This window comes from Melospiza melodia, chromosome Z (assembly GCF_035770615.1).
Source record: "Melospiza melodia melodia isolate bMelMel2 chromosome Z, bMelMel2.pri, whole genome shotgun sequence".
Taxonomy (NCBI): Eukaryota; Metazoa; Chordata; class Aves; order Passeriformes; family Passerellidae; genus Melospiza; species Melospiza melodia.
Genome location: NC_086226.1, coordinates 61848268 through 61875957, shown reverse-complemented (window position 1 = coordinate 61875957; position 27690 = coordinate 61848268). Strand labels below are relative to the sequence as shown.

The 27690-nt window shown below is 42.0% G+C and overlaps 2 protein-coding genes across 11 annotated transcripts in view; both read right to left on the bottom strand.

The window, feature by feature from the left end:
• Positions 1-27690, bottom strand: part of NRG1 (neuregulin 1) — a 288370-nt gene that overhangs the window by 93272 nt on the left and 167408 nt on the right. For 5 of the 10 annotated variants that reach the window (XM_063181179.1, XM_063181172.1, XM_063181171.1 and 2 more), the window contains exon 1: positions 4609-5350. The exons of 3 other annotated variants lie outside the window; for them this stretch is intronic. In XM_063181179.1, the coding sequence (XP_063037249.1) occupies positions 4609-5236 (628 nt within the window). In that variant the 5' untranslated portion in view covers positions 5237-5350. Of the gene's footprint in view, positions 1-4608; positions 5351-5730; positions 5864-27690 lie in introns of those variants that run through there. 2 more of the 10 variants (XM_063181170.1, XM_063181178.1) reach the window with 2 other exon arrangements.
• LOC134432442 (uncharacterized) lies at positions 5459-5994 on the bottom strand. Its single transcript, XM_063181181.1, has one exon. The coding sequence runs from the start codon at positions 5848-5850 to the stop codon at positions 5689-5691; it is 162 nt and encodes a 53-aa protein (XP_063037251.1). The 5' UTR covers positions 5851-5994; the 3' UTR covers positions 5459-5688.

The window sequence follows — 27690 nt, the reverse complement described above, 5'->3', positions numbered from 1 at the left end:
TCACCACTCCCCTGAGTACAGCCCCCTGCAGCTCTCTGAGACATCCCAGATCTTGCCACGTTCAGAGGTCGCCAGGCATGGACTCAGTCCTACTGTGTTGTGATAGGGATTTGAAATATAGCACATGGGTGGTCAGAATTAGTCTTTCAAGAATAAGAACAAACATTGCATGAAGATTCTATGAACAAACCCTCTGTCCTTAAATTGAAGTTAGAGGGCTGCAGCGCTTCTAACCAGAGGGAGAGGATCCCTCTAGCCTGCTATCAAGCTAAAGTACAGACCTTCTCAAATTACTGTGAATAGGAGAAATGACATCAAATGCAGAGCTGAGAAAGAATGAGTGGAAGTGAAAGAGGCAGGGAAAAAATCTAATATTTACAGTATGATACAAGGTACAGCACAATTTTTATTCAATTTTCCCCATCTCTAGCTCTAAAAGGACACAAGAAATTTAGCCATTGTGCCTCAACTTAAGACAAGTCTTGCTTCTTTTATTACACTACGCCTTTATCAATACAGAAATCTTCCTTTCCTTTGACTTACCTCTTGTATGTTAATATTATTTTTCCCTTGCTGAAAGAGAAAGGAAAGGTGAATGCTTTAAAGCATTTCCATAATTAGGGAGCTTGTTTGTCAAATTAGAAGGCGAGCTGAGACTACTTCCCAGGTAAACAGCCACTACCAGGCTTTAGAAGCAATCTTTTAACCTTTTTCCACTTAGGATGAGAAAGCAACATCCTTTGCTAAAAATGACCCAGCACAGCTGAAGTGGAAGCAGAAATTAGAAACACTGGAAGGGAACTGTCCCTCAAGTAGTCAGAGGTAGTTGACAGTAATGTAGAACTCTTTTTCCACTTTGCCACATCCTCTAGGCGAGGCCCAGCAAAAGTGAGAAAGGAAGTACTGCCTGCCTCCCAAGGGACATGCACAGGTCCAGTGCTGTAATGAGATGACGACATGCCTGTTGATTGTCTGCTGGCCACCAGCATGGCATGTGTGTAGCTGGCACATCAGCACATGGTATCTGAGCCGGCCAGGGAAGCCAGAGGGGAAATGGACGCAGGGGCTGCGTGGATGTGCCACCAGGCATGTGCATCCTCTGGGCCCTGCTCTCTGATGGTCCTCAAGCTCTGCTCTCAGGGAAATCCACTCCAGAAAACTCATGCTGTGGTCTGTCTCCTGCCCTGTCTCTTGTGTGCCCTGCGGCACCTGACAAAGCTATAAGAGTTGTGGTCCCAAAGCCAAGGCCTGCTTGGCCTGCCAGGGCCTACAGTGCCTCTGCTCGGGGGCAGAACCAAAGCACAGGAGCGCTGCACTGGTTTTGGCAGAGCTGTCACCCCAGAAAGGCAAGCTCTGCACAGGCCTTACTGGGAGTTTCGTGGGGAAGTCTTCTTAAATGGAAAGAGGAGGCTGTTGGAAGACCTTTAAAGAGTGGAACGGTTGGTTTGCAGATATATAAAAACTATTGTTACAGAAACACATTTTTTGCAGTACTACAGAACTGAATCTCTAACCAGCCTGGATAAAGGATGGAATTGTGTTTGAAGGTGATAGTGTTAGAAGAAGTGAAATTTAGCTCCTGAACTGAGTTAGTATTTTTACAATCTTCACGTCTTCTCAGAGGGAGGGAGATTGTAGGTTAGAGTGTATTATTATATCCTGCTTGTAATAATATCTTCTCTGGTGTAAATATGCTAAGATTGACAATCTCCCTCAATATGGGAATGCTTTAAAACATTCATCTTTCCTTTCTCTTTCAGCAAAGGAAAAATTATGTTAAAATACAAAAGGTAAGATAAATGGAAAGAAATATTTTTTCTGTTGATAAAGGGCAAAGAATAACCAAAGGAACAAGACCAGTCTTGAATCTAATACACCAGACACAATTATCAGGATTGTCTCTCTTCTCCTTTCTCTTCCAGGCTCCAGGAGAAAGAAGAATCAATTAGCCCTCTGCAGACTATGACCTTGAAGGATACAGCTTTAAGGGGAATATGCTGAGTAAGATGGAAAAGAGAGGAGAAGAGAAAAAGATTTGGAAACTCATGGAGGGGATAGGTTCAGAAACAGTACGTCAAGCACAGAAGAGGAACTGTGCTTTTTTTTTTATTATTTCTGCACTGGAAAAAAAAATTTCAGCACATAAAGGACTTTCTGGGAACATATTACCTCACTCTGCCTGAAAAGAAAAAAAGGACACTGAAAGGAGAAGGGACAATCCAATTTGCAGATGCTACTTTTCAAGCCATGTCACTGAAAATTTTATAGCTGTCAAAGGCTTTAAAAAAAAAGTTAGCAGTGATGCAATCTGTCAACCTCTTCAACAAATCTTGCTATACATAAAACACAATGATGTGTTTGAAATGCAGCTGTTTCAAAAACCCCAAGACAGAGCTTTAAGAGCTGTCCAAAAAAGTTCTTTTCATGCCTCTTGGAATTCTCAGGCAGACCTTCTGCCGTGTATTTCTCCAGCTAGATTTTCAGCTTTTTCTTTGTAGATAATCAGAGACGCTTGCCACAGTCAGAATTATGTACCACAGTTAGAAAAAATTCTGTCTATGCAACATTCTCCCCTAGAGCAAACCATCTTGATCTGCTACCAGTTCTCCCTCTCCTTTCAGTCTGTAGCTATGGAACTCCACAATGCCTTAAAAACAAATTTATCTTTTAAAAATAAGGCCAAATTAAACAAAAACCCAAACCCCAAAAACTCCTACACACACAAAACCCCCAAATAAAAATATGAAAAAAACCCCTCTCAACCTAATCACCAAACTTCTGGACCACAATTTATTTTCCAGATGTAAGCAGCTCTGAATGCAGATAATGGCTGTTTGTCAGTGACAACTCCAAAGAATCTTTTCTGTGCCACTCTGCCCTTTCCTTTACTTCAGAGATAAAGTTAGCATGTTTATGAAAAAGGTTTGTCACATATGTGGAAATTCATGAGGGATTATTGAGGCAATTATGACTGAATAATTTTTAACACATTTTACTTCATAAAGTGACCAGACTGGTGTCTGGTCACTTTATGAAGTAAAATGTGTTAAAAAGTCATATATTTAATGTCAGAATGTTTGCACTACAAAATAAAATTTTATGCATCAGCAATATTTAAAAGAAAGCTCACTTAGAATAGTTCTATTTAATTGCAAAGGTGGTTAATTCAAGTAATACCACAGACAAAGCCCCGTCATTTAATGGTACAGCAGTATTTCTCTATTAGACTGTTTTCATCAGACAAATTACTTTTGATCTGAAGGATGGCTGCCACACATTATCTAAGCAAGAGGCAGCAGGGTTTCTGCAGGAATACTCAGAACTTTCTTTCACTCATTCTGGAACTGCTGTTCAAGATTGACTCTCAGCTGAAAGCACCTCCTCTGAAATCACTGTAGTTATACTCATTTTCACTGGCAAGGGGGTTGGCCTAAAAAATTAGATTTAATCTAAACACCATATATCTATACTAAGTTCAGTCCCAGTCAGGCTAAACTTAGAAGTGAACTTCTAGTGACTTCAGAGCTCCAGGGTGAGGTCCAGAATGTGCCATCTTCAATGTGACAACCTGCGGCATTACAGGGAAGGCATGAGGGAGAATAAATGACATGGGGTCCTGCAAGGAAATTTGTGAGGAATGCATTTTTTCACTCTGATCACTGCAGCTTTCCACAGGGAGCCTCAGCCCTGTGCCCTCAGCAGAAAAGTGCGGTCTTCTTTATTACTAGAGTTACACAGCTTTACACAGCTCAGAAATTGCAGGCTTGGTTTGATTTGAATTTGGTGGGTTAAAATCATGAATGTCAAAGAAATGACACTTCAGCAATGCAGTATTTTGATTCTTTATGATTACCAAGAAAATAATATAGATACCTTTTCTTGTTTGTTTTTATGATGAGCAAGGACTAATTTGGAAATTGACTCTTCTCACAAGGCAAGAATGCTTTCCTGAAATGCCCCACAAAAGGCAGTAAGGCAACATATGAGAAACAAGTTAAACAAGAAGCAGCTCCTAGAGATAGGGGAAGCCACAGAGAAATGTATGCTTTGCTCTTAAGAGAAAGGGAAAAACCATAAGCTAGATGCTAAATTAATAGTTCCCATTTCTAACTGCTTCAAATCTGCTGTCGCTTTTTCTCACTGTTCTGAGAGTTTCATGAGGATGATAGGGATATCTGGCAGCCACAGACTTCAGGAAGGATGTACCAGAAATGCTCTGCAGGCAAGGCAAAGAACACACATGGAAGATCCAGCACACGAGACAAAGCCAATTTATAAGCAAAATACACTACGTGGAATAGTTATCAGATAAACCCTTGAAGCAAATCGTGTACTTCCCTGCAAGTGGATGCAGAGAAAAAGGTGGTACCAGCCCTTTACAGACATCCCAGATGAAGTACTGCACACTTCAGAATTAAGTTCTGAGGACTGTAGATGCTGTTCTCAGAAGGCGACCCATGCTATACCTTTCTTAACATGCTTAAGCTTCACAAGTCAATCACATGCCCTCCTTGTAGACAGTCACAGAACAGTTAAGTGCCTTTTTTTTTTTTTTTTTTTAATGTGAAAGGGGAAAAAAACCCAAAGAAACACATAGCTTTTACTTACAAAGTTTTGGAGTAGTTTGGAGATTGGTTTCTGTTGCTTGTGCCTGAGATGCTGTGGTAGGCTCCAGAGCGGGTGGTGACAGCGAAGGTGCGGCAGAGGACAACAACCCAACATCTAGGATGCGGTTATATAGAGAAGGCTGGAGGAATGGTTTGGAGGGTACAAGTGAGCTGTCACTGTGCACTGTCACTTCAGCCTTGCTCTTGGGGCTAGGTACGAGGAAGGGTGAGGCATACACCTCCGAAGGCACCCAGGCAGACAGAGCTGTAGGATCCACAGCACTCTTTGGGTCTTGTCCTATCCTCCCAGGGTCAAGATGGGTAGGAGAGTCATACTCAAAAATCTTGTCCACAAAGACCCACTTGAGACCAGCAATGCAGAGGCAAAGGCTAAGCAGGCAAGCCAAGATAGGGGCGATGCAGATCTTTTCAGAGTTGAGGCAGCCCTTCAGTCGCTCTGCCTCCAGGCACACACAGCAGGTTGCGGCAAGGCCTGCTATCCCCTGGACCCTCCTGTCCTCTCTTTGGGTCCCCGGCATGTTCTCCTCATCCGGGAGCCCGTTGAGGGACGCATCAGGGCTCAGCTGAGCTGAGGGGCTGGGGAAAGTGTCGGCAGCTACTTCAGACATGTTTAAGCATCAGCTCTCAAACAGCTCACCTCCAAAAGGCCTTAACTCTATCACAGTCCATTACTGTGAGACACAGACAAAAAGAGACGGTAGTAATAGTCACAGTGCTCCGCAAAAATCACAGAGTGGGAGTCAATAAAAGGTCGAAGCTCAGCAACATCATCCAAACTGAGAGAGGAGCAATGCACAGGAAAAATTAGATCCCCCCCCCAGTCCCTGTGCCCCCAAGCCCTCTGTCACTGTCTCTGCTTCTCTGAACTGAGAATAGCTTTGTAATTATTGAGCTCCTGTTTGCTAGACACTTTTATAATTCCTTAAACGCTTCTCAAGCAATTCCAGCTCTTCGGCAGAGGGAAGAAACATTCCCCCAAAAGCAAGCACAACAAAACAAAATAGGGATAAGGAGGGTCATGAGATAAAGAAAACCACAAACACTGAACAAACTGACCAGATTAAGTAAACCAGTAGCCCAGAGCGAAAGGCAAGACTCTCACCTTGAGCATCTGAGGCTGGTATCTGCTCAGACGAGGAAAACAATTGTCATGCGGTAGAAGGAGCAAAAGCAAAATCTCTAACAACAGCGGCAACGGTAGAAGTGACAGTAGCAGCAGCATCCTGTCGTGTTACAGCGGCGGCTGAAAGAGGCTGAATCATTACAGAGCAGCAGGTGCTCGCTGTCTGAGCATCACTGCAAACAATATCATTACAGAGAGGTTTGAAAGCAAGAGCGATGCCAAGACGGTGGTAACTCCCTTTATCTCCCCTCCCTCTTTGTCCTCCTGAGCGCTCATTCACTTTCCTCCGTTCCCCCCCCCGCCCGCCCCGCTCCCCCAGCCCCCTCGCAGCCTGTTTCCCTGATGTACAGACTCGCTCCTTCCTCCCCTACCCCACCCCCCGCACTCTGCAGGGCTGCTCTGAGTGAAATCAGTACACCCAGCAATGCAGGACTGTCAGTGACTTCCTATTTTATCCAATTAGGAGGAATAAAGGCCATCAAATCAAAGGGAGGGAGCGGACAGGAGTTGCTCACCCACCCACTCCCTCTCTCCAGGCAAAGCGGGGCCAGAGGCAGCAGCGGCCATCCATGGCAAAGTCCTCCAGCAAGGACTGGGTGTCGGTTGGAGCTCTTTGGGTTGGACTGGGCTCGCCTAGGCTGATACTCGATCTCTCCCAGGGGGAAGACCTCTTTCCAGAAGCAGTTTCTCCCTGCCTGACACCTAGAGACAGCTTTTCTTTCCAAGCTCCTGAGTAAGTTTTATTTCCTAGGAATAAGGTTGGAATGTTTCTTAGATCAAGCAGAGGAAATGAAAAACCCCAAGCCATTCCCATCTCTGATAAATTTTCATTCAAGCTATTGCAAAGAGGTTCGCTTTTTTAAAAATTCCATTTTCCAATCTCTTTCCAGACCCTTTTCCAAACACAAAAAACCCCAGACTTCACACTAAAGACAATTCCTGAATTCCTGAATGCACTCTTCAAGAGCTCACATATTGCCAGAATAGATCCTCATTCACCTTAGATTAAAAAAAAAAATTAAACTATTTTATTATTTTTTATTATTATTAATTAAAGGCTTATACTTCGTTAAATTTGGCTGACATTTCTCACTGTCTCTAATATGTAGCACTACCATTGCCACCAATGCAGTATAATACAGGGGTAAATCAACAGTCCAGCTAACACAATGAAAGTAAGACTAGAATCAGATCTATTTCCAGTCTCTTTTGTCTCTTACAGAAAAATACACCTGTGCAACAATAAAGATGTGTATGAAAGGCAAGGCACTTATAGCACAATTTCCAGGTCCTTGAACTTAATAAAAGCATTTGCATTGAAGTTTTGCTGGTGAGAATCCCCCTTTCTGCATAGTATGAATGGCTGCAGGATGCATAAGGAGACAAAGAATCAAGTGCTAAAAATTGCTCTGAACTAATTTTTGTTGGTGTCTTGTTTAGGCACATGAAAGGTAAATTCCTTTGTAGTTATCTATTTTTGGCAGTGTCAAAAGCGGCATCTGATTCTATCCATGTTCTCTTTCTGCCTCCAACTCTACTCCCATCTCACCCCTCCTTCCATGGGAACATTAGTAACATTCACATGAAAAAGATTTATCAAAATCTCAATGAATCCCATAGTGTTTTTACGAACTGTCACGTCAAGGACTAATTGATGGATGTCTGATCACAAAGCTTCCTGTGAGGCGGCTGTAGCCCACTGAAGTAATCACAATGCTACTACAATCAAGTGCTTGGAGCATTTACCTTAAAGCACAGCTAGTGATAACACTCTCTGAAGGAATGTAAAAAGATAAATCATCTTACAATCTAGCCTACCACTGAAGTGTCTGGTCCTTAGGTTAACGATGTGATCAGCAGCCTCAGACAGAAGGAACAGCTTGCACTGCATATTTACATACATGGCTTCTCTTATTACAAAGCACATGTTCCCTTTTGCTGGTAATATCCTGCATCAGTGCAGTCTCTCTCGAGCATCTCAAAACCTATTTCAAACAGCACTGAAACACAACCTCTGTAGAAAGTGTAACAAAAAGCAGCATTGCCAGGACAGGCGCAGTGGTCTGTGGCTACAAGTAAACACAGTTTCTAGAGAAAGGATGCACCTTTCATTTGATCAACTGATAAATCTGGGAAAACCAGACACACTTTCACACACCCAAGTTGTTCCTCAAGTATGAAGCTACAGCATCACTCTTTAAAGTGGAGTGCAAGTTGATAACCAGCTGGGAATATTCTATTCATTCATTGCACAGATGAGATACAGCATCTGAGTGCTTGGCAGAAATTTTTTAAAATTCCTTTTCTTCTTTATCCATGTCTAATTTTTCAACCTTCCTATTTCCAGTAAGAGAATTTTCCCTGCTGACACTTCTCTGAGCCTGTGTTTAATCCCCAGTCCTGTCCACATCTTTCCTGCACTGGTCTTCCTGGCAAACTGCCTGCATTCAATCTCCAGTAATCTTCATGACCCTCCATCCTATCTACACTTATCTGCCCTCGTTATATCATGCTCCTCCTTTGCTCGCATCTTCCTGGTGCCGGGCTGAACAGAAACTAACGTGGAGAACTTGCATCTTCCGTGTAAGGGCTGCCACGAAGTTAAACCGAACACGCAAAACACTGCACAGCTGGACAGAGGTGTGGCGGGCTACCTGCACGAGGGACGCATTCAGGGGCTCCTCTGCATGTGGGGGCATCGCCCTCTTTCATACCCGGCTGCCGCCAGGAGCCGTCAGCTCGCACGGACCGGGAATGAGCTCTTCCAAACGGCTCCTGCCCCAGCCCGGCTGGTTAAACTGAGGCTGGAGAGCATCTCTCCCCGCCTTTTTCTCCTCCACCGGCAGGCCCAGCCCGCCCGCAGCAGCTCCTCCCGGCAGGCAGGCAGGCAGGCAGGCAGACCCGCACCCCCGCCGGCTCCGCGGCCGCAGCGTGCCCGCGGTCCCTGGCTCCCGGCCAGGCTGCAGTGCCCTCCTCCGCTGCGGGTCCCTTCCCCCGCCGCACCTCCAGCCCTGGCGCGCTGCCTGCCTGCCTCAGCATCACGCAGCCGGCTGTGCCCAGACCTCCTCCCCCTCCTCCCCTCCGCAGGGAAGCCTGCAGAGCTGCTCCAGCCCCCCAGCTCCGCAGGGGCTACGGGGCCTGCGGCGAGGAGAGCGGGGCGGCACCCGGCGCTCTGTCCCCGCCTTCGGGGTGCCTGGCGGCTCCCGCTACTCCCCGACGAGAAAGGAGAAAGGAGGTGCTGAATCATCGCCCAGCCAGCTTCCCTGGCCCCGCTCCACAGGTGGCCAAAGCCAGGGCCAGAACACAGCCTGCCCGCCATGCTGCAATCCTATTCCTTACGGGCTGCTTCCTCCTGGGACCTTTCGGACCAAAAAAACCTCGTACGCTCTACCACGTAGATGGGGTGGATATGGGAGCACATTACTGTCTGAGTCAGCTCTCGAGGCTGTAGTAAAAGCTCATTGATGATGATCTCTCACTTCGGGTCTGAAAATAAAAGTATAAACTGAAGGTACAGGTCACTGACTTCAGGGGTCCTTCCCGTTCCTCTTGCCCCCAAAGCAATTCAGAAATGCTTTATCCTGCAGGCGTGAGCTTTTTACATTTCTGTAGAGACACGCTAGCAGTTGCATGTTGTGCTTAAACACGGACTCTGCCTGGCTGAAGGAGATGAGAGGCTGGGAAGAGTCAGGAACTGGCTCATTGGAAGGGAGGCCTGGAAAATCAAGTGGTGGCATGACCTTGAAGGTAATGAAGTTTTACTGGGGTAGCCCATTGGTGGTATATACAGCAGGATAAAGGAAGGAAATTACTTGCCTGTTTCAGTAAGGTTAGCTTCATGTGCAAAGCTTTATTCCTGATTCCCATGTAGCTCGGGTCTCTTTGGCTTAGAGGAAAATACAGTTTGACTCCACACTAATGAAGCTGATCTATGACTGAGCTTTGGGCTCCTGCCAAATAACAGGTTGAAACTAAGAGCCTTAGAAAACTGTAATTTTATTTCATGGAGTGTTTTTGCGAAGAATCAAGTGGGGTTTTTTTTTGCAAAGTTTCGCTCCCAAAAGGCTCAAGGAAATAACACAAAACAGCAGTTTTATAGGTGCTAAAAGGAGGTGCACTTCAAACTGCAGAGGACTATTTTCTCTGGCCAGCCACAAAGATGTGAATAGATGTGTGATTATGACCAACATCATCCTGCAAACTAGAGCACAAGTACCATTTAACTCAGCTTACCCTTCAGTCATACCATAATAAGACCCAAACCTGCTGAAAGTTCTGGAAAGTAAGCTTGGTGAGTCATTCTCATGGAAGCCATTGAATTTCAAATATCTATGTCCTTCAAATACAGTCTAAATAGTCCACAAAAAGATTCCCTAAGAATTATCTACTGTCTTGCAACTGCTGGGACATTAGGAAATTAAAATACCTCTTCACAAGTGGTTATTCATGGCTCTGCTGTATAACAGCGTAAGAAAGAATACTCAGAAGACCATACATCAATATAGGACAAGTGATATGCCCCCCGCCCCCCCCGACTGGCTTCCTTTAAGAACATGTCTATTCTTCAGTAAGAAGCAACCAGCAACATGCAGCACCGACTGCTCCATTGTATGTTTGATTGCACCCCTTTTTCTACCATATACTGAGAAATTAAAAGCATTGTAACTAAGAAACTAAGAAGAAAAAAAAAAGTGCATGTTCATTAAGAAGAGATTGATGAGGAAGATAAAAGGATCACTTTTTATTGATTGCACTTTCTTCAAATTAAATAAGTGCACTATATAAAGATGGAGGAGTGACCCAAAGCAAGTCCCAATGAGCAACATTACTGCCAGCAGTCATGGTGTGGGAAGAGGGGCCATCACACACGGTAGAAAATGATTCATTTATTCATCCTTTCAGTGTTTCACCAATCTCCCTTCCATAATCCATTTCCCTTGGACTGATGCCAGCATTCTTTGAGTCCTTCCAAAGCCCTTACTAGGAACCTCATCTCTCAGCTCAAATGGCGCAAAGAGAAAACTTCATTTTGCCTCTATACTGGTCCTGTCACTGAACTCAACATGTTCAAAGGGGACAAACTGTCACTTGCACACAGACATCCTATTTTTCATCTGATGTAAAGCAAATATAACATAGATGATAGTGCTGCTTTTATGCTCCTGCCCATTTCCATCAACTTCTTTCCTTTATTGGTTTTAAACCCTCTGCCCATTTGTAGCCATATGTGAGTGAGGAGATGAAACATCAAGCCTCTAAGATAAGGCAAGAGAAGATGAACAATAAAAATAAGCACATATTCAGGCATAAACATGAGACTAAATGTGTCGATGTCAGCAGAATCATTAGTGTTAGCTTAATTTGGTTGGTATAAAGGATTGCTGTGGGAAGACCCCCTACTTTCAGACAACATAAAAGATGGGACATGGGGAAGCTATTCTAACCCTCTTTGTACCCTCAAGCCAAACCAACTACATTGGATGCTGGTGTTTCAGAAGCAGGTCCTCACACTAGTATGTTACTTGGAAATGTCTGAAGTACAGTATACAAACAAACAGCAGTGATTCTGAAAATGTTTGGGAAAGCTCATGTTGCCTCTGTAGCAGTATTTTCTGTATTGGCATCACATGTACACATTTACACCAAGCATTTACATGCTGTAAGTCCAATAGTTGTGTCTTGCAGAGACAGTGATTTGAAAAAAAACAACACAACAACAATGGCTGTTCTAAGAAGAGTTTATACTTTAAATAGCTACAGCCAGTAATTGAAACTGAAAACTGCCATAAAACGGGCTGTTATTTCAGGGGAACAAAAAAAGTGTTCTGAGTCTTTTCATCTTCAAGTGAAATGTAAGACACTGAATTTCTTTCATCCTATTCTAAAGCAGAGCTAGTGGTACTATACCAGACACAGAAATAGGACAAGAAACCATGAATATCAGGGTTTTTCATCAATGGCACTGACTCACTTCCCCAGCCTCTGCTAAGTCACAAAACGGGGATGGGCCCCACCACTGTTCAGGCTAATGGTAATTATCTCGACCATGTGGTAAAGGAACATTTAAGAGGTGCAAAGACAAGAAATGCACTCTGCTAGGCTCTTTTGCCTGAGGGCAGAAGCAGACAGAGAAAGTCCATGTGCAATTCAGATGTTTTTTAAATTTGTTTGTTTGGGAATTGCTTTTTTTCCCAGATCTGATTTCTTCACTCTGTCATTGGCATCTCCGGCAAACCTGCTGGGGCCGTTGTGATTATTTATTTTCCCACTGTGACAGTGAGCTGGAGCAGCAGTGAAGTCACAGGGCTCAGGCTTGGTCATTCACTCCCACCTACCTTAGTACTGCACTCCTGCTTTTGAACTACTTTATTCAGACAGAAAAAATTCCTCATGGTATTCATAGGACAGTTGCAATTGCACACACTGCTATTTTGCACTCAGGCTCAGCTATGCAGAATTTTGTGCTGTCAGCCTTTGTATTCACAGTGCTCCGACTGCTGGCAGAGTCACTGGACAATGATAATTTGATTGAAGGTCCTGAAAACCCTGAATCAAGGCATTACCCTTTCTTCACTGACACACAGTTAATAAAATACTTAAATGTGCATCTAGTTAAACAAGTTGGTGAAACGCCTTCCTGATTAGAGATGGGCTACATCATATATCTAAGTGCCTTTTTGAATCAGAGCCTAATCAGGAACTGAGAAGGCATTTTTGGAGCATAGTGCAGTGGTTTCATGATAAACAGTTTGGGTGGCAATATTATCCTTTTCTTTGCCACTCCTTTCTTTTTGCTCCTTCTGTTCTGTCACTTGCACTAATGCACTAACATTGTTCAGCCCTAATTCTCATGCTGATCCTGTAAATACCTATATATCTCCTAGGCTGGAAGAAAGAGAATAGGACCATGCTCCAGAGGCCTGAAGTCTTGATCTTGTCTTCTCACAAAAGACTTCACAGAGCGAAACCATGACCCAAAGCGCGTCCTGAATCTGTGCATAATTCAGGCAGAGGCATGTAGAAGATCCCAACAGGATACACATCACTCTGAAATATCTTGACTGTACTTACGGCATCCTTTGTTTTTGTTGTTGTTGTTTTGTTTGAATAAACAGAATTATTTTTGTACCTGCACATATTCTCAACAGCTGCTGTTTAAATCTTAAGGCACCATACTTTATTTCACTTTTTAATATTGTAACTGCTCATGGAGTTCTTAATAGAGTAACTCATTACTATATGTTCATTCAATAGTTTTGCTATTAGAAAAGCAAAGAGAAGTCAAAGGCATGGAGGCAGCCTACTGCATGGAGGAATTTCTGTATCATTAAATAAACATGTATTAATGATAGGACATTAACATATTTGTGGCTTGGACTTTTAAAGTACATCTTACAGTAAAGTAATACTTCAGGAATCTCCAAATTTCAGAATTCTGCTTGCACAAAATATTATGATTTCACCTCGAGACCTGGTTTGCTTAGCAACTTTCTACAAATACATCTAAATAATGAAATTAATCCACCTTATCCTAAATTGAGGTATTAATTAAATTACACTTGTAAGGTTCAGTTCTGGTCATGTTTATATGTTGCCTGATTATGCACAAGTTAGCAGAATTGATATGTCCACTGTTTGAAACAGATAATCAACAAGATATTTTTAAGTGCAAAAATTCAGCAATAACAAAAGCAACAGCTCTCACCATGCCTCAGAATCTTAGTACCTAGTACCATTTAATATTTAATATTCTTTCTTAGTGCGTTCAGAAGGCCATAGAAGGCATGAATCACTCTGCTGAAATTGGCAGGAAAACTGTCAGTTTCCAGCAAATTAAGACTTATTCAAATAAGTATGACAAAGGATATTTCTTGTTTAGTAATGAGTTTGTAGTCTAACCAAATACGCTTTTATTACATAGCCAAGTTTTAAATGCAAAGCCTAACGTGTCACATCTTTATCACTTCTGCACCTAGGCTCTTTTTTTGGTGCTCTGTATGGTCTAGCAGAAAAGCAAAACTCTCATCTCCCAGAAGTCAATAGATTTAAGGTAGTTAACTTTTCTCACACACAGGACTTCAATATTTGTGCATCAGGCAGAGTCTTTTCAAGAGCAAGAGAGGAAACCGGCAAAGAAGAAACTCTGAAACCTTAAAGAAATGTTCATTTGGCTGATGCAGGTACAAAGCTACAGAGCAGACTCTGTGCTGCTCCAGACACTGAGCAGACCCCTACACCAGGGCAAAGCAGATTTATTACAAAAACTTGTTCATACTTAACACATGGACATACAACAGCGCTGCGCAATATGCGCTACTGAGTGATACAAATCCTGTAATGTGGCTTTGGAAACATCCCCTTCTGCAGGACATTGAACAACCTAGAAATGGAGCATCAGAGGCAGTGACAGAGCCGATACACATATACATATGTATCAAAATGAGTTTATAACTATAATTTCATTTGAAGGATTCATTATTCCTGCAGCATTTCCTGCATTCACAACGCGGGTCATGTCCACTTGGGGTGCATTATGTGTGCCTGTGTTTCACTGCAGAGGCTACAGAGTAGCAGTGAGACTTCAAAAACAGAATGGCGAGGACAGACTGTCTTTTTCCTTCTTCTTGAGGATGTCTAAGGAATAAATGCATTTACTCTGAAAGGTTATTTGAAAAGGTGGTCCAGAGAGGCAGGGCTAAGATCATCCTGTATTCTGTGTTCCCAGCCAAGCTCATCCATATTAGCATCCAGAAAGAAAGTCAACTAAAATAGAGCTGTCCTCATGTACATCATTGCAGGTATGTTATGCCTGTGGAGAACAGTGGCTGCGAAGTGGACAAGTGAAGTCTACAGGGCGACAACAAAAAGAAAAAGGCACTTTGTGTCTTTGGCCTATATGCACATAAATTAAATTAAATTAAATAGAGTTCCTAAATCCCCTCCTGACCAGGGCCACACTTTGAAGGCAGACCTTATAAAACTTTCCCTTTCCTTCAGAAATTTGCTTCTGCAGTGATGGGGTCAAATATCTTGCCAGTGTGAGCAAGATTTCATCCTACTCAGCTATGGAAATAGTGAAGATCCAATACATTATTTCATTTGAGAGATGGTTTGTTCTTGCTTTAACTCTGCATATTGCTTAACTGTTGCTTAACTCCAATTAAATTAAAAGCTGCCAAAGGCCAGAAAAACCGCTCAGTGTTTGTAATTTCGCACTAAATCCTTTGTCCTTTCTTCTGGTTTCCAATAAAAGAACAACATTTTAACAACTTTGTACATGCTAGAGGACAAAACAAGGATGTGACCAAAATAGATTCCTTTCTAAAGGCACTAGCTCCACAGGACAAAGATCAAGCTCCCAAGGATGGACCAGGCTGGCACCCATTCACAGGCAAAACATTTCTATGTATTCCAGAAGCCCTCAGCTTAGTAAAGGCATGAAATGACAGGGGGTCTTGAATTTTGAACTGCTTTTGCTCTGAAGAGTAGAGATTGTGCTCCTGCTTCATTGATGAATTTGAAATGATCCTCTGAATATTAGTAACATTCTCTTGTTACTAACACTTGAAAGATATGTGAAATTTGGTATACTGCATTCCTTTCCTTCATCAGGTATCAGTTCATGGTTTCATCAGGAAAGCAGCCCTGCGCAGCTGCATAGAGTTCACTCCTTGAGACTGCCTTGAAGAAAACGATATGACTAAAATTCAAGTGAACCGAAAAGAATGATATCGTTTTGGCCTGCATTACTGAGTTTGTGCTAGTAACACTACACAGTGCAGGTGTAAGCAGACAATACACTTCCCTTTCTAAACTAGCCTGCTTAAGAAGTGCTAGTATTATCCCAACAGTGACTATTAGTGTTAGACAAGGGCTAATTAAAAACCTATGCAGCTGGGTCTTATCAGCATTAATAATTACTTGTATCTGTTTCCACCACCTTTCACCTCCACCTCCATCTTCTTTCCTCCTCTAACAAAAAAAAAAAAAAAAGTAATCTCTGTGCATGTATGTAATTACAGGAAACATTATGCATTATTAATGCGGCTGCAGCAGACAGAAAATTCAGGTTTACTGCTTACCAGTGTAGAGGTAAGTTAGCTACTTACCTCTACTGGCAACAGTCAGCTTGCCCATAATGAGACAGTTTCCAAGAGTTCCAACTGAAGAGGCTAAATAATACCAACTATTTGGAAAAGCACAGAAGTTGGAAGGCATGATGCATCTGAATCTACCATTGAGATGGACAACAAAGGACAACTGTAAGAATTAGTCCAGGAAAAATTAAGTTGCAACAATAAGATTGTGCATTTTCTTTGATCTATGAATGGGATTATGTTCAAAAGCAATTACACAAGCTACAGAGGCTGGGCAGAGAGGAAACAGGTACAGATAGTACCCCAGGAGATGAAGCACCTCAAACAAAGACCTTTACGATGCCTTTTTCCTACCAAAACAACAGTATTCACAGTAAACTGGAAAAAGTATGCATATATGTCCTGTGATTTCAAGGAATATGGGACAGGTCAGGCCAAAAGTGCTCATTTCCTGGCACACCAAACAGTGACCTATGATTACAGACATGCATCTCTCAAACTGGTATCTGTACATTAATGCTGAAGAAATGCCTTTCAGATTTCATTTTCTGTTGCTCTGTACAATATATTATGGGGCACAGAACATGAATACAGAGCCAGAACTCCTGAAATGAAGGCTTAGAACAGCAGAAACATACTTTGTTTCTGCTGTGTGACTTGAACAAGCCATAAAGTTACAGATTAGATACACGGATTAAAGTCAGGGACACTAATTCAGACCTGCTTCCCCAGCAGGATGCTTTTGCGCAGTTTCAACCTGAATCACAATTTCTTTTTCCCCTCCTCAAGGGGTTCCTTTCTTTGTACAAAATTTGTAACTGCTCTTGATAAAGTGCCAAAAATATAAAAATTATAAAAAGCAGCAAGGAGCTGTCCTAAAGCTGAAGAGTCAGAAGCTTCTCCCACAGACTGCTGATGTATCTCACGGATTTAAGGGACCTGCCAAAAAAACTCAAGTAGACTCCCTGCCCAGTAGGTCAGAGTGGAGGCCTCTGGTCTGCATTTAAGAACCAAAGGGCTAGCTAGCATGAAATTTGGCACACATGCAATGTTAAAGCTTTGTTATCCCAGATAATTTGCGTGTTACTGAACAAGCGCTGCAAAGGATTGTCATGACACCTACCATTTGGGTTGTAGTCCCACACTTAACCCTGCTGTCTGACAGAACCTCCCTAGTGGCTTCAGGCCAAATGTTTATTCTTCCCACAATGGGAACAGTTGGGCATAATGGAGATTAGAGTAAAAAACTCCACAGTCTTGCCTTTGTAGATGACTTTCTCTGGTTTGAGTGGCAACAGTTAACTATGACCTTTTCAGCTACCCACGGCCATTGACTATTTCAGTACTGCAGACAGGCTTTTTAATACCACTGTGGGGAACAGTGCACAGATGACAGAAAAATCCTTTGGTAATTATTTGGGCTAATCCTATTAGGAAAGAAAGGCTTTCAATTGCAAAAACAACAAAAAAAACCTTCAAGAGAAGGAGCCCACCACTTCAAATTAAATCAACAGGCCCATCCAGTGCAGGATAGCCTGATTATTATCGTACATAAGAAAGGTTGTGTTAACTGAAATGAAAAAATATTTAACATTATAAGAAGTTTATTTAAAATTTTAAAAATGCATTTGAAATACTTACAAATTCAAGACACTGCTACCCTGCTTGTATTTTATTTGCACTTTATTAGTCTACAAGTTCTACTTGTACATTTTGCAAGACTTTTACAGAATGGCATAATTTTATAAGGATTTTGTTTAGGCTCCAAATTTATGCTACGAGAGAGGATACAATTTATGTTCCTAAAATTTTCTCTTATTTCAATGCTGTGGTACCATGACAGTGGTAGAATTAACTCTTTCATGTGCTCATCAGAAATTCAGCTAGAGTGTCTAAAATGACAGTAACTTGATTTACTGAGCAATAAGAGGAATTATTCTTCTATGGCCACCGGCCAAACAAGCAATCTTTTAATAAGGCATGTGCAGTCACTGCATTTCCTTTATGAGGGAGAAAAAAAAAAAAAAGTGTACTCAGGCACTTAAAATGAACCTAACTTAATAAACAGGCAGATACAACCATGTGGTCTTGGGCATTATCATTTGCTTTCTCACACCTGCAACTGTATGAACTGTATGTGTCTCCCCTCCATTCCTTACCCTAGAGGTTCCTTGATAAACCAGGATCCTGCTCAGATCCTTTTGCGATCATAGACTTCACCCAACGTGTAAATAGAAGCTTTTGGTTGTATTTTAAAATAACCTAACATGGCTACCCTTTTCTCTCCCTTGAGAGTCTTCTTTCTCTCCTGAGATCACACTTTTAACACTGGCATGATAGACTGTTTTAGGAAGAAAATCCACATTCCTCCTGCTGAAGGAAGTCTCCAACTTTGCAGGAAATAATGACACATTTTTTGCATCAGAGATGTGAATGTCACTGAAGCTTTTCTGAAGACTTAATGAACAGAGAAGACACATGGTGAACACTCTCACAGAAGAACAGTAGGTGCATTTAGATGATCACAGTTTAATGCTTTCCTTTTCTTTCTTTTTTTCTTTTTTATTTTTTTCCCCATTCCTTAAAACTTCGAGGAAGCTCCTCAAAGGCAGGATCTAAGAGATAGACAGACGTGGAGACAACTTCCCATCTCCATCTCAGTAATCTTTAGCATGCTGGCTGTCTGCCTGGCTTCCCACTCAGCACATGATCATGGAACAGACTTTGGCAATTGTTTGGACTAATACTCACAAGAAATAATTTTAGTTTTGAGGCATCAAAAGTCTTCCTGGGCATCCATTGGGATTTCTGCACATGCATTTCAGAATTCACGGGTTGGTCCCTCAGGAGCCAACTGCTGGTCTGGGATTCCCAGCCTACATTCATACTAGTCCTAAGGCATCTGCCTAAGGCTGCTCAGGAAATTTTTCTTCTGACCAGCGTCTTGTTAACATCCAATTCCTAGACAGTCTTTTTTGAGAAGGAGAATATGTCACTGTGACTGTTGTCCCTGTGACAAGTTTTTGCGTTTGCAGATGTACAACTTCCCTCAAGTTAGAAAAAATCTAATCAGGACTGCATATCTGTTAAAGACTGGGAAAGAAAGACTGTTTGATGCCTGGGAAAGAAAGACTGTTTGACCAGCAGCACCAGTTGTCTTTACCCTGAGCATGAGTGTGAAAATGCAGGAGAAAGAGGCAGATGCTTTGTGGGACCTCTCTCCATTTATTTAGCAAATATACAAGTAACTGCAAGACTTCTTTACAGCCTTTCACATAGTGAAAACACAGCAAAATATTTTTCTAAGTGGAGGGAAATATTTTCCTAAGTGGTGAGAGAATGTGAGAATATTTAATAAAAGCTAGGGCCATCTGAAAAGTACATTGCTGCTGTCAGTAATTCATGCATGAGTTATAAAATTCAAGTAACTAATTTTGAGCCTGTCTTCTTTTGTAGAGCTGTCTTTCTAGCTGAGATCAAACACATTGTTTAGTGGATCAATCCCTTTCCCCTTCTCCTTCCCCACAAACAATCCTATTTAAACATCTACATTTTCTTATAGTAACATTATGCATTGTGTCTGAAATTGACATGATCATGGAAATTCCCAAAGGAATCTGGAGCACGGCTCATGTTGCTCTTGCTGCACAGGAAATGCAACCGTTCTTACTCATCCTTCCTCTATAATGAAGAGTCAGATTCATTGTCTTGCTGTGCTGAGGAGGAAATTGCTGCATAATCTCCTTTCACAGCTAGACAATCCCCTCTTTCCAAAGCAGGCTAAGCATGCAAATTCTCCAGACATATTTGATGAATTTCTAATCACAGTGGGTGAAACGACAGGGCAAAGGCGAGTGTCAGTGACAGAAGCCTTGTGCTAATGCCCTGCTGAAGACATTGTTTTCCTTGTATATTCACCCACATATTAATTGTGGGTGATACATATTAATTGCATCTGCTCTGGGACAACTAAACCATAAGCAGGTCAAGCTGTGGCCAGTCTTACGATCAGTTAGAAGCCTTGAAAAGACTGACATAGGGATATTTCTCAGCACTTCACAAAGTGAAGTGAAAAATGAAACCCCTCCAAGGCTTCCCAGTTTATGATATTACATCACCAGGGTAGTGAAGGGAGTGCTTTCAGAGAGGCAGAGTATACCCTTCCATCTCTTGAGCTAAGAGAAGAACTTTTGTGGACTGTGAGGAGCAGGCCAAATTACGCCTCTGCAGCCTGTCAGGTGATTTTACAGTCCTCTGCAATCAGATTTTCCTGTAGGGGGAATACAGACATTTATTTTTTCCAGACGGATATAGAAAAGAAAAAAATATCTGCCATCAAGAAGCACTTATTTGCTTAGGCCTCATTCAAGTAGAGTTCTTAGGGAAAAGTTCTTCTGAGAAAAGATTTGATAGTTGCACAGAAAATAGGAATATTACTCCTGCACTAACAAAACCAAATGCTTCTTCAGGCTAGTAAGTCTCATGCTGTATCATATATGCCAATAGTTAAGTGCAGGAGGACAAGGATGACATTTTCTAGGTAATGAAACAAGTCAACAGTTTTCCACGAGGACTGTTTTTGCACTTGTCTCTCCCTTTTTGACCTTGCCCACAGACAGGGGACAGTAATCAGTGAAGTATTGACATATAAATTGGAGAGGCCAAACAAGGCTACAGAAACTAATATAAACAAGATTACAGAAGAGACAAGACTCCTCATAAACCTAACTAGAGAAAAATGGGAGTCAGAAAGGTTGAGTTCCCTCTCCTGGTCACAGTGTGGGAGAAAACTCATTTAGCAAAAGCATCATATTTTTGCTGCGCCTTTCCCCGAGTCTTTGAGGCTTGTCCTTGAGCACCAGTTGCTACCTGTGCCTGAGACAAGAACACAGGGTTTGGTGGGCACTGGGGCTGGCCAGACTGTTTGCTGATGCATGTTTCTGGCTGTTCTGCTTCCCCACCATCTGTGAGCATGGGGTTGTGGCAGAAATTCTGCTCAGCATCAAATGCTGCCTTCCAGAACAGGTCAACTACCCTTTCTTTCTGTGGCCAGGTAGAAGAGGTAGAGCGCCATGATTGCTTTATATGTGACCAGTTTGACTGGCTGACAGCTGGGGCTTTTGTTCAAGATACTTCAGTTTTGCAAGTTGGCATTGTGCACAGAGATACTGCTCAAATTTATTTGAAACAACTATTTTCTGCAGAGCTACTGAAGGTCAAGACATGATCCTTACTAGGACTGAGGAGTCATCAAAGATCAGAAAAGCATACAAAGCTCTTTAAAAACTCAGAAGGCCGTTATTAGTCGGTGTTTCTCACAAATGCTGTAATGTACTTTGTCACACTGACAATTTCTTATGGCAGTGTCTAAGAAGTCAGTGATGAGATTGACACAGAGGCTAAGCAGAAATGCCAGCTCATACTACCATGCTTTCCTCTCCTTTCTGCTTATACTATCTTTTCCTGTGATCCACCACCCCTTCAATACTAGCATACAGCAGATGAAATCTAGAGCAGAAGGTCAAAGATGTGTTAACCAATTCTCTGGTTGTTTCCCATTTCAGAGTTAGCTGATGCCCATTTCTTCTTCGAAGTATTTTTAAATAATTCTTTTCTTCCTTAAGAAATCTCAAAATTTGCAATAATCCCATGTGAATCATCAGCTCTGGCTAATGTGTTTCTACTAAAGTTACTTGTGCCATATTGTGTTCTGAAAATTTGATGACAATAAAAATATTTGACTCTCTCTTTCTGACTTTGTTTTTCTCCACCCAGAGAAAATTTTTCATCCACTACTTCATGCATGATGCTCTCAGGTTGTTGTGAATGGCAATCTCATATTTTATAAGATATTTACAGATAATAAAAGCTATTCCTCAGGATGAAAGAACATCCACAGGAACAGATTCTTATCAAATTAAAAGGAAAGACTCCCTCCTCTGTACACAGCCTTCCTTACTGACCATCTGCTAATAGTGTCCATGTGTGTATGAAATTCATTTGCATATTTAAATTGAAAAGCTCCATTTGCTCAGCCTGCCTATAACTGAGCTTTCTTGCTGGAGTGAATATTAGGTCTCTGATGTATGCATATCATCCAGTGAACATATAATGAGCAAATGCAATCCATATGCAATTATCTAGAGTTTTACTGCTTATTTTCTACATGTAACACAAGCTGTAAGTACAGCAGTACATTAGCTCTCCAGGTGTCGATTTAGCTGGAAAAATTAGTACTGTGCTGGCATTTAGTTCTTGACCTTGGATGTGTAATTCAGTCATGCTGTTGCTGCCAACGTGAGAGGTCACTTACAGATTTGATGCAGGACGGAGACATTGTGGGTAAGACACAGAGAATTCTCTCCATCTGACAAAAACATGCAATTGGTTAAAGTAAACAGTCCCTAACCCATGTCTAATTTCCTCTTGCCAGCCACCAGGAAGAAATTTCACCAGTGCACCGACCAAAAGCACTGGCTGATCACACAGGGAGAGGATTTCAAACTTGTGTTACCTCCCATGATGCTTGGGATTGATCTGCCACTCAGTGATCACAGCTACACTGGCATGACTACTAGTCCGCCAAAAAAGATACAGAATCTGAATATGTTCACAGCATTCCTTCCCTGGATCTGTCTTAACCTGCTCCCTCCAAAGTGAGAAATATTTAAACGAGTTACAAGGATGTACTCTGCAGATGCAGCTTGCCTGGTAGCCAAGAACAGCATCTGATTTAGAGCTCATTACACTAGGGATCTGAAGCACGAGTTCTTCAAGACAGATCGACATGCATTTGAATGAGCTGCATCACTGCTCAAGGCAACTCTTCATCCTTCCTGCAAGATTAGTGTTTAAGATTCTTCTGGCCTCTCACAGTCTCTGAGACAACTGTTATCTTACTGTCTGTCAAGTATTAGTTGTCACTGTGTCAGCTAATGGGTTTTGCGTAGATTATTAAAATATTCAAGAACTATGCATAACCTTGCTAAGCCAAATATTTCCCCAGTGGGAAATGGAAGGAAAGAGCCATCCCAGGGAAATAATAAAACAATAAAAGTCATACTAGCAGTAAAAAAAGTACAGTGCAAGATCCAATCCTATTTCATCGTGTGCCCTGTGGAATCACTCCATATTTGTATTGTTTTAAATAACATAAAACATTTAGGAATGCAAAACAATCAGTGCAAGTTTTGGACTTTCTCAGAATGGAAAAAGGCGGGGGGGGGGGGGTGACATTTAATCAGGCAAAAGCACCAGACATTTAAAGCTACTGTTCTCTCAGAACAATAACTAAACTGTTGAACTAATGCCCCATGGCACTGGACGTCAGTGTTCGAAAGCTTACAATAGATGCTTAGCTACAACTGAAAGAACATTCTCAGTTACTATATATAAAAATGTAGACATTTCAAACAAATAAAAGCATCATATGTGGTTAGCTTACTTCTAATTTGAAAAGACTAGAAAAAGCATTCTGCCACTGACAGTTTGTGCCACAACTGGCACCAATGAGTAGGTTTTTACAATGCAGGTAGCTGTGGCTTTCACAGCTGGCTATCTGCCTGCAAAATAGATATTATTAAAAAAAACCACTCTAGTATTTCTTTCCTGGAGTATGGCTTATCCTTTTCTTTTAGAAACCAACCATTCCAGTAATACTCCTCATCAACTATGCTGACATTTTGGAAAGCTCATCTAAATACACTGTCAGACACCTGACTGTGTTACTAAGAGTCATATTTTGGATCATTGTGAATATTACCAGAAAGATATCAGTAACAGAGTTCAGATTCCACTTGATACACCTCAGAAAAATAATCACCGTTTTAAATTCTGAAGTGCTATTACTAGCCCATGTATAAATGGGAAACTTTTAGATAATCTCAATGGCACATGGTATTGGAAAAACTTTAGGCTGCAGAGCTGTGTCCAGTCAAATCCTTCCCTATTCAATATCAATTCTGGACATTAAATGCTCTGGAGCAAGGAGCTTTTCTTTGCTGAATAAATGAAAAAGAAACAAATGTACAAAGAAAAGAGCCAAATGCTCAGGCTGGGGAGAAGCTGTCTCCTCTGTTGGCTTGGACTGCAGTAGGTGTTATCTCACATCTCTGCTCAAGAGCAGTGACCATGACAAAGTTGGGAGGGCTGGGGTGTAATGCCAGGTGTTTTTTGCCCCACAAATACATGGTCATTGGGAAGGCCGGGGTGGGATAGGCAGCCTGACTGCTCAGATGTTCCAACACTGCTCAGCAGGAAAGAAGACAGATCATGCTCTCAGTCTAAGGGCGAGCATAGCTAGGCTACATCTACATCACATAGCACTTCACTGTGGCTCTGCCCTTCATGAAAAATCATTTACATGTGTCTTCTTACAGTTCTCAGTGTCTATATTGTGGAAAGAGTGAGTCTCAGCCCATCCAAGTGGTGTTTTCATGGCATTACTATAACTTTATGATTAATTCCCTCTGGCATAGTTAAAGACACCTATGAGCCTTTGGGGGTTGCAGTGTCTGTGGGGATGACAGGGGAGAACTGCTCAGAGTGAAGGGAGCTGGGCTGGCAGGGTGGTACCCATACTGCCTCCTGGTAAAGCTCTCAGTGCACTCAATCCTTCTTATTGGCTTAGGTGTCCTGAAAATCAGTAGCTGGCATGGTCCAAAATGACACAAGAGAGCACGTTAATGATGAAATGGGCAAACACTGCTCCAGCACTCCATCTCGCTCCTCAGCCTCACTCCATATAGCACCCTAGGTTTAGCCTTTATGATCACCATAAATTAGAAATGCCCTATGCTATTTTAGCTTTCAACAGAATTGATAAAGTTTGGAAATTGGAAGGCTAAGAAAAAGTTTCCTCTTTTGCAAAAAGCAGATCCCTGCAGAAGGATAAACCTGGAATTTCTTTATTTACCAAAGGATCTCAGGCAGCTGGATACACACTGTGACCAATATAAACTACCTGTAAGGCCTATGAGCTCTCTATATCCATAACGAAGCTGAAAGGACTAGAATGAAGTATAGGCAGCCAGGAAAAGAAAATCTTATGAGGAAATGCAAGAGCCTCTATATACATACATAGTCACTGAAAGAAGATACTGATGTCCATCAGACAAGAGTAAAAGGATAATTGCTCTAGGGCACAGCTTTCTTTTCAAAAAACCAGAGTGGGTGTTTTGTGATACTTGCCAGCTACAGTGGATGCAACTCAAAGTTACTGACGAGCTGGCTACTGCTAAATGTTTAGGAAGATGCAAACCTAGAAGGAAGATCACACTGTAAAAGGCTGCTCTTTAATAGCCGCAATGACTACAGCGATTCCTTCTCCTTTCTGTACAAGGGGAGAATGTCAAGAACAGCAGAAACCATTAAGAACCTCCGGGAACATTTTGATAATGAAAGTCACAGGAGATACAACTTTCCCATTTTGCAACCAATTAGAAGAGGTTACCAAAAGGCAATTTAGAAGAGATGTGGACATGAAGGATAGGATAATAATTTCTTCCTGAGGGTTTAGCTTGGCTCCCACGGCACTATTACAGCACTGCTAGATAGGAATGTGAAAGAAGACTATTCCTTTTAATTTACCTGATAGGAACTGCTGTAGTCTAAATTGAGCCTCAGCCAAGGAGTGCCACTGTGTTTGTGGAGAAGCTAATGAGGGGACACAGTGAAGGCTTTTCAAAGCCATGCATCTATGGAAAGTTCACATTTATGTGTTCAATACTCTCCCTATAGCTTTTGAAATACCATTTCTGTGATGCAGCCTACATTTTTTAAGAAGTAAATAGTGATTTATCTAGGGTTTTTTTTTAAGTAAATGGAAACATTCAGAGCCATATACTTGACAAGTTATTCTGAAAAGTAACAGCTTACTTTTCTGTTCATCTTTTATCTACCACTGTGTTTTTCTTTGTTCCCTCTCCCTAGACATTACCATCTGCCTCTGTGGTTGACCAGAACTGCCCAAATTTGAAGCTCATCATGAAAACAAAGCAATAGATCCAGGCTCTTGACTCCCTTGTATTTAATTAAATTTGTATTTCTACTTCATGACAGACCTCCACTGCCAATCCATGAACTTGAAACAACCCGTCATGGACCATGCTATGCCGCAGGGTGTCTGTTTACAGCTGAGGCAGCTTAAGATCCCTCCTGAAAGGATGTGGACTAGAAAGCCCAAAACACACCATCTAAGAAAGTCTGCTCTGTGTGCCTCCCTGTCAAAGGGAGCCCAGCAAGCTTTCAGGTTTGATAGTATAACTCAAATTTGCTAACTTAAATTCCCTTCAGCATTTTTATCTCTGTTGGACCTTTCCCTCTAAAACTGACACAAGAGAAACTCCACCTCTAAAAACAGGAAAGTGGGCTGTCATCATGTCTTTCTGAGGACAGAAGGGTCTCTTGAATAGCACAAAGCAACTTGCATAGCTTGTCTCTCCTGAGGTTAACTCAAGAGAGTGCCTCAGGGTAAACTCTTTGGGGGCAGTACACGGAAGATAAGGAGATGAACAGCATATCTGGACTACAGGAGTAAGTTGGGAATTCCTTATTGTATTAAAATAAAAATACTATTTTGTACCCATGCACATGCTCATAATTTTTTGTTGGTTGAGAGTATCCATTGCTCATACTTATTCTGAGCTCTTTGTTTCCCTTATGCCTTCCAACAGAACACTGACAGCATTGACTACAGCATGGATAATAACATGAAAGAGATGCATGTTTCTGTCAAGGTTACAGATTCCATTTTATTCACAGATCACTGTCCTACTTGCATGACCACCTGTTGTGTACCTTTACTCAGTGAGAACCACCCTGATGCCTCAGAAGAGGAAAGATTTTGAGAAGGCTGATCCAGTACCACAAAGTATGCTCACAGCTGCCACCCAGAAAGAGTATGGAAGGAACAGGAGGAGGCCAGGAGGAACAGGAGTCCTTGAGTACCTGTTTTTTTCACAGTGACAGTACCTGGGACTTTCTCGGAAGACACAGTGACCAAACAACTGCAATCAAAACACTGACACCTCCCTGTGCTACAAGCTCATATGCACCAGTATAGCACAGGCTTTGCTGGCAGATCAGGAAGATGCTTATTTTGCTCTCAGGTGGGCAAACAGCATGTGTCATTTCAGCAAAGTATGAAGAAGTCTGAAAGACACAAAGTAATGCTCTCTTAGGAAAGAATTTGCCATGACTTGACTCTGTGAGAAGAACCTCAAGAGAAACCAGGCCTTACCAATAGACTGTTGAAGAAAAATTCCCATATGATTTGCAGGATCTCAGAAAAGAAAGTCCAGACATACTGAGGGTTCCTGAGGAAAGGCAGGGATGAAGCCCACACTTTCCAGCTAAGGACTCCACTGACAATGTGACTTTTGGACAGCTACCTTGGTGTGAGGGTCTCCCCTACTCCATCATGAAGGACACATACAGTCTTTAAAAATCCTTTTACTGAAAGATGGGAGGAGTTTCTGGAGTTAGGATCTTGGAAAAGAGAGGATCCTTAACATGTTGAAGGCAATGTGATGGGGGCTTGAGAAACTCCTTTAGAAATGCTACAGACAACAGAAATCTGTTACTTGTATTCCACCAGAGTAGACTGCCACATATTTGATAACTCCTTTTATGGTGTAGTTCATGTGCTTTGGAAAGCACATCTCGAAATAAACAGACAGAAACCATTGCATTCACCAACTGAGTGACAACACAAGCTCTCCTTCAGAGCAAGACTGAGGGACCAAGAATGCAACTACAGAAAACCCTGTGAGATTAAGTGGTTTGGGAGAAGGCATTTATTGTCACACCATCTTTAGACTGGGAGTCATACAAAAGATTGAAA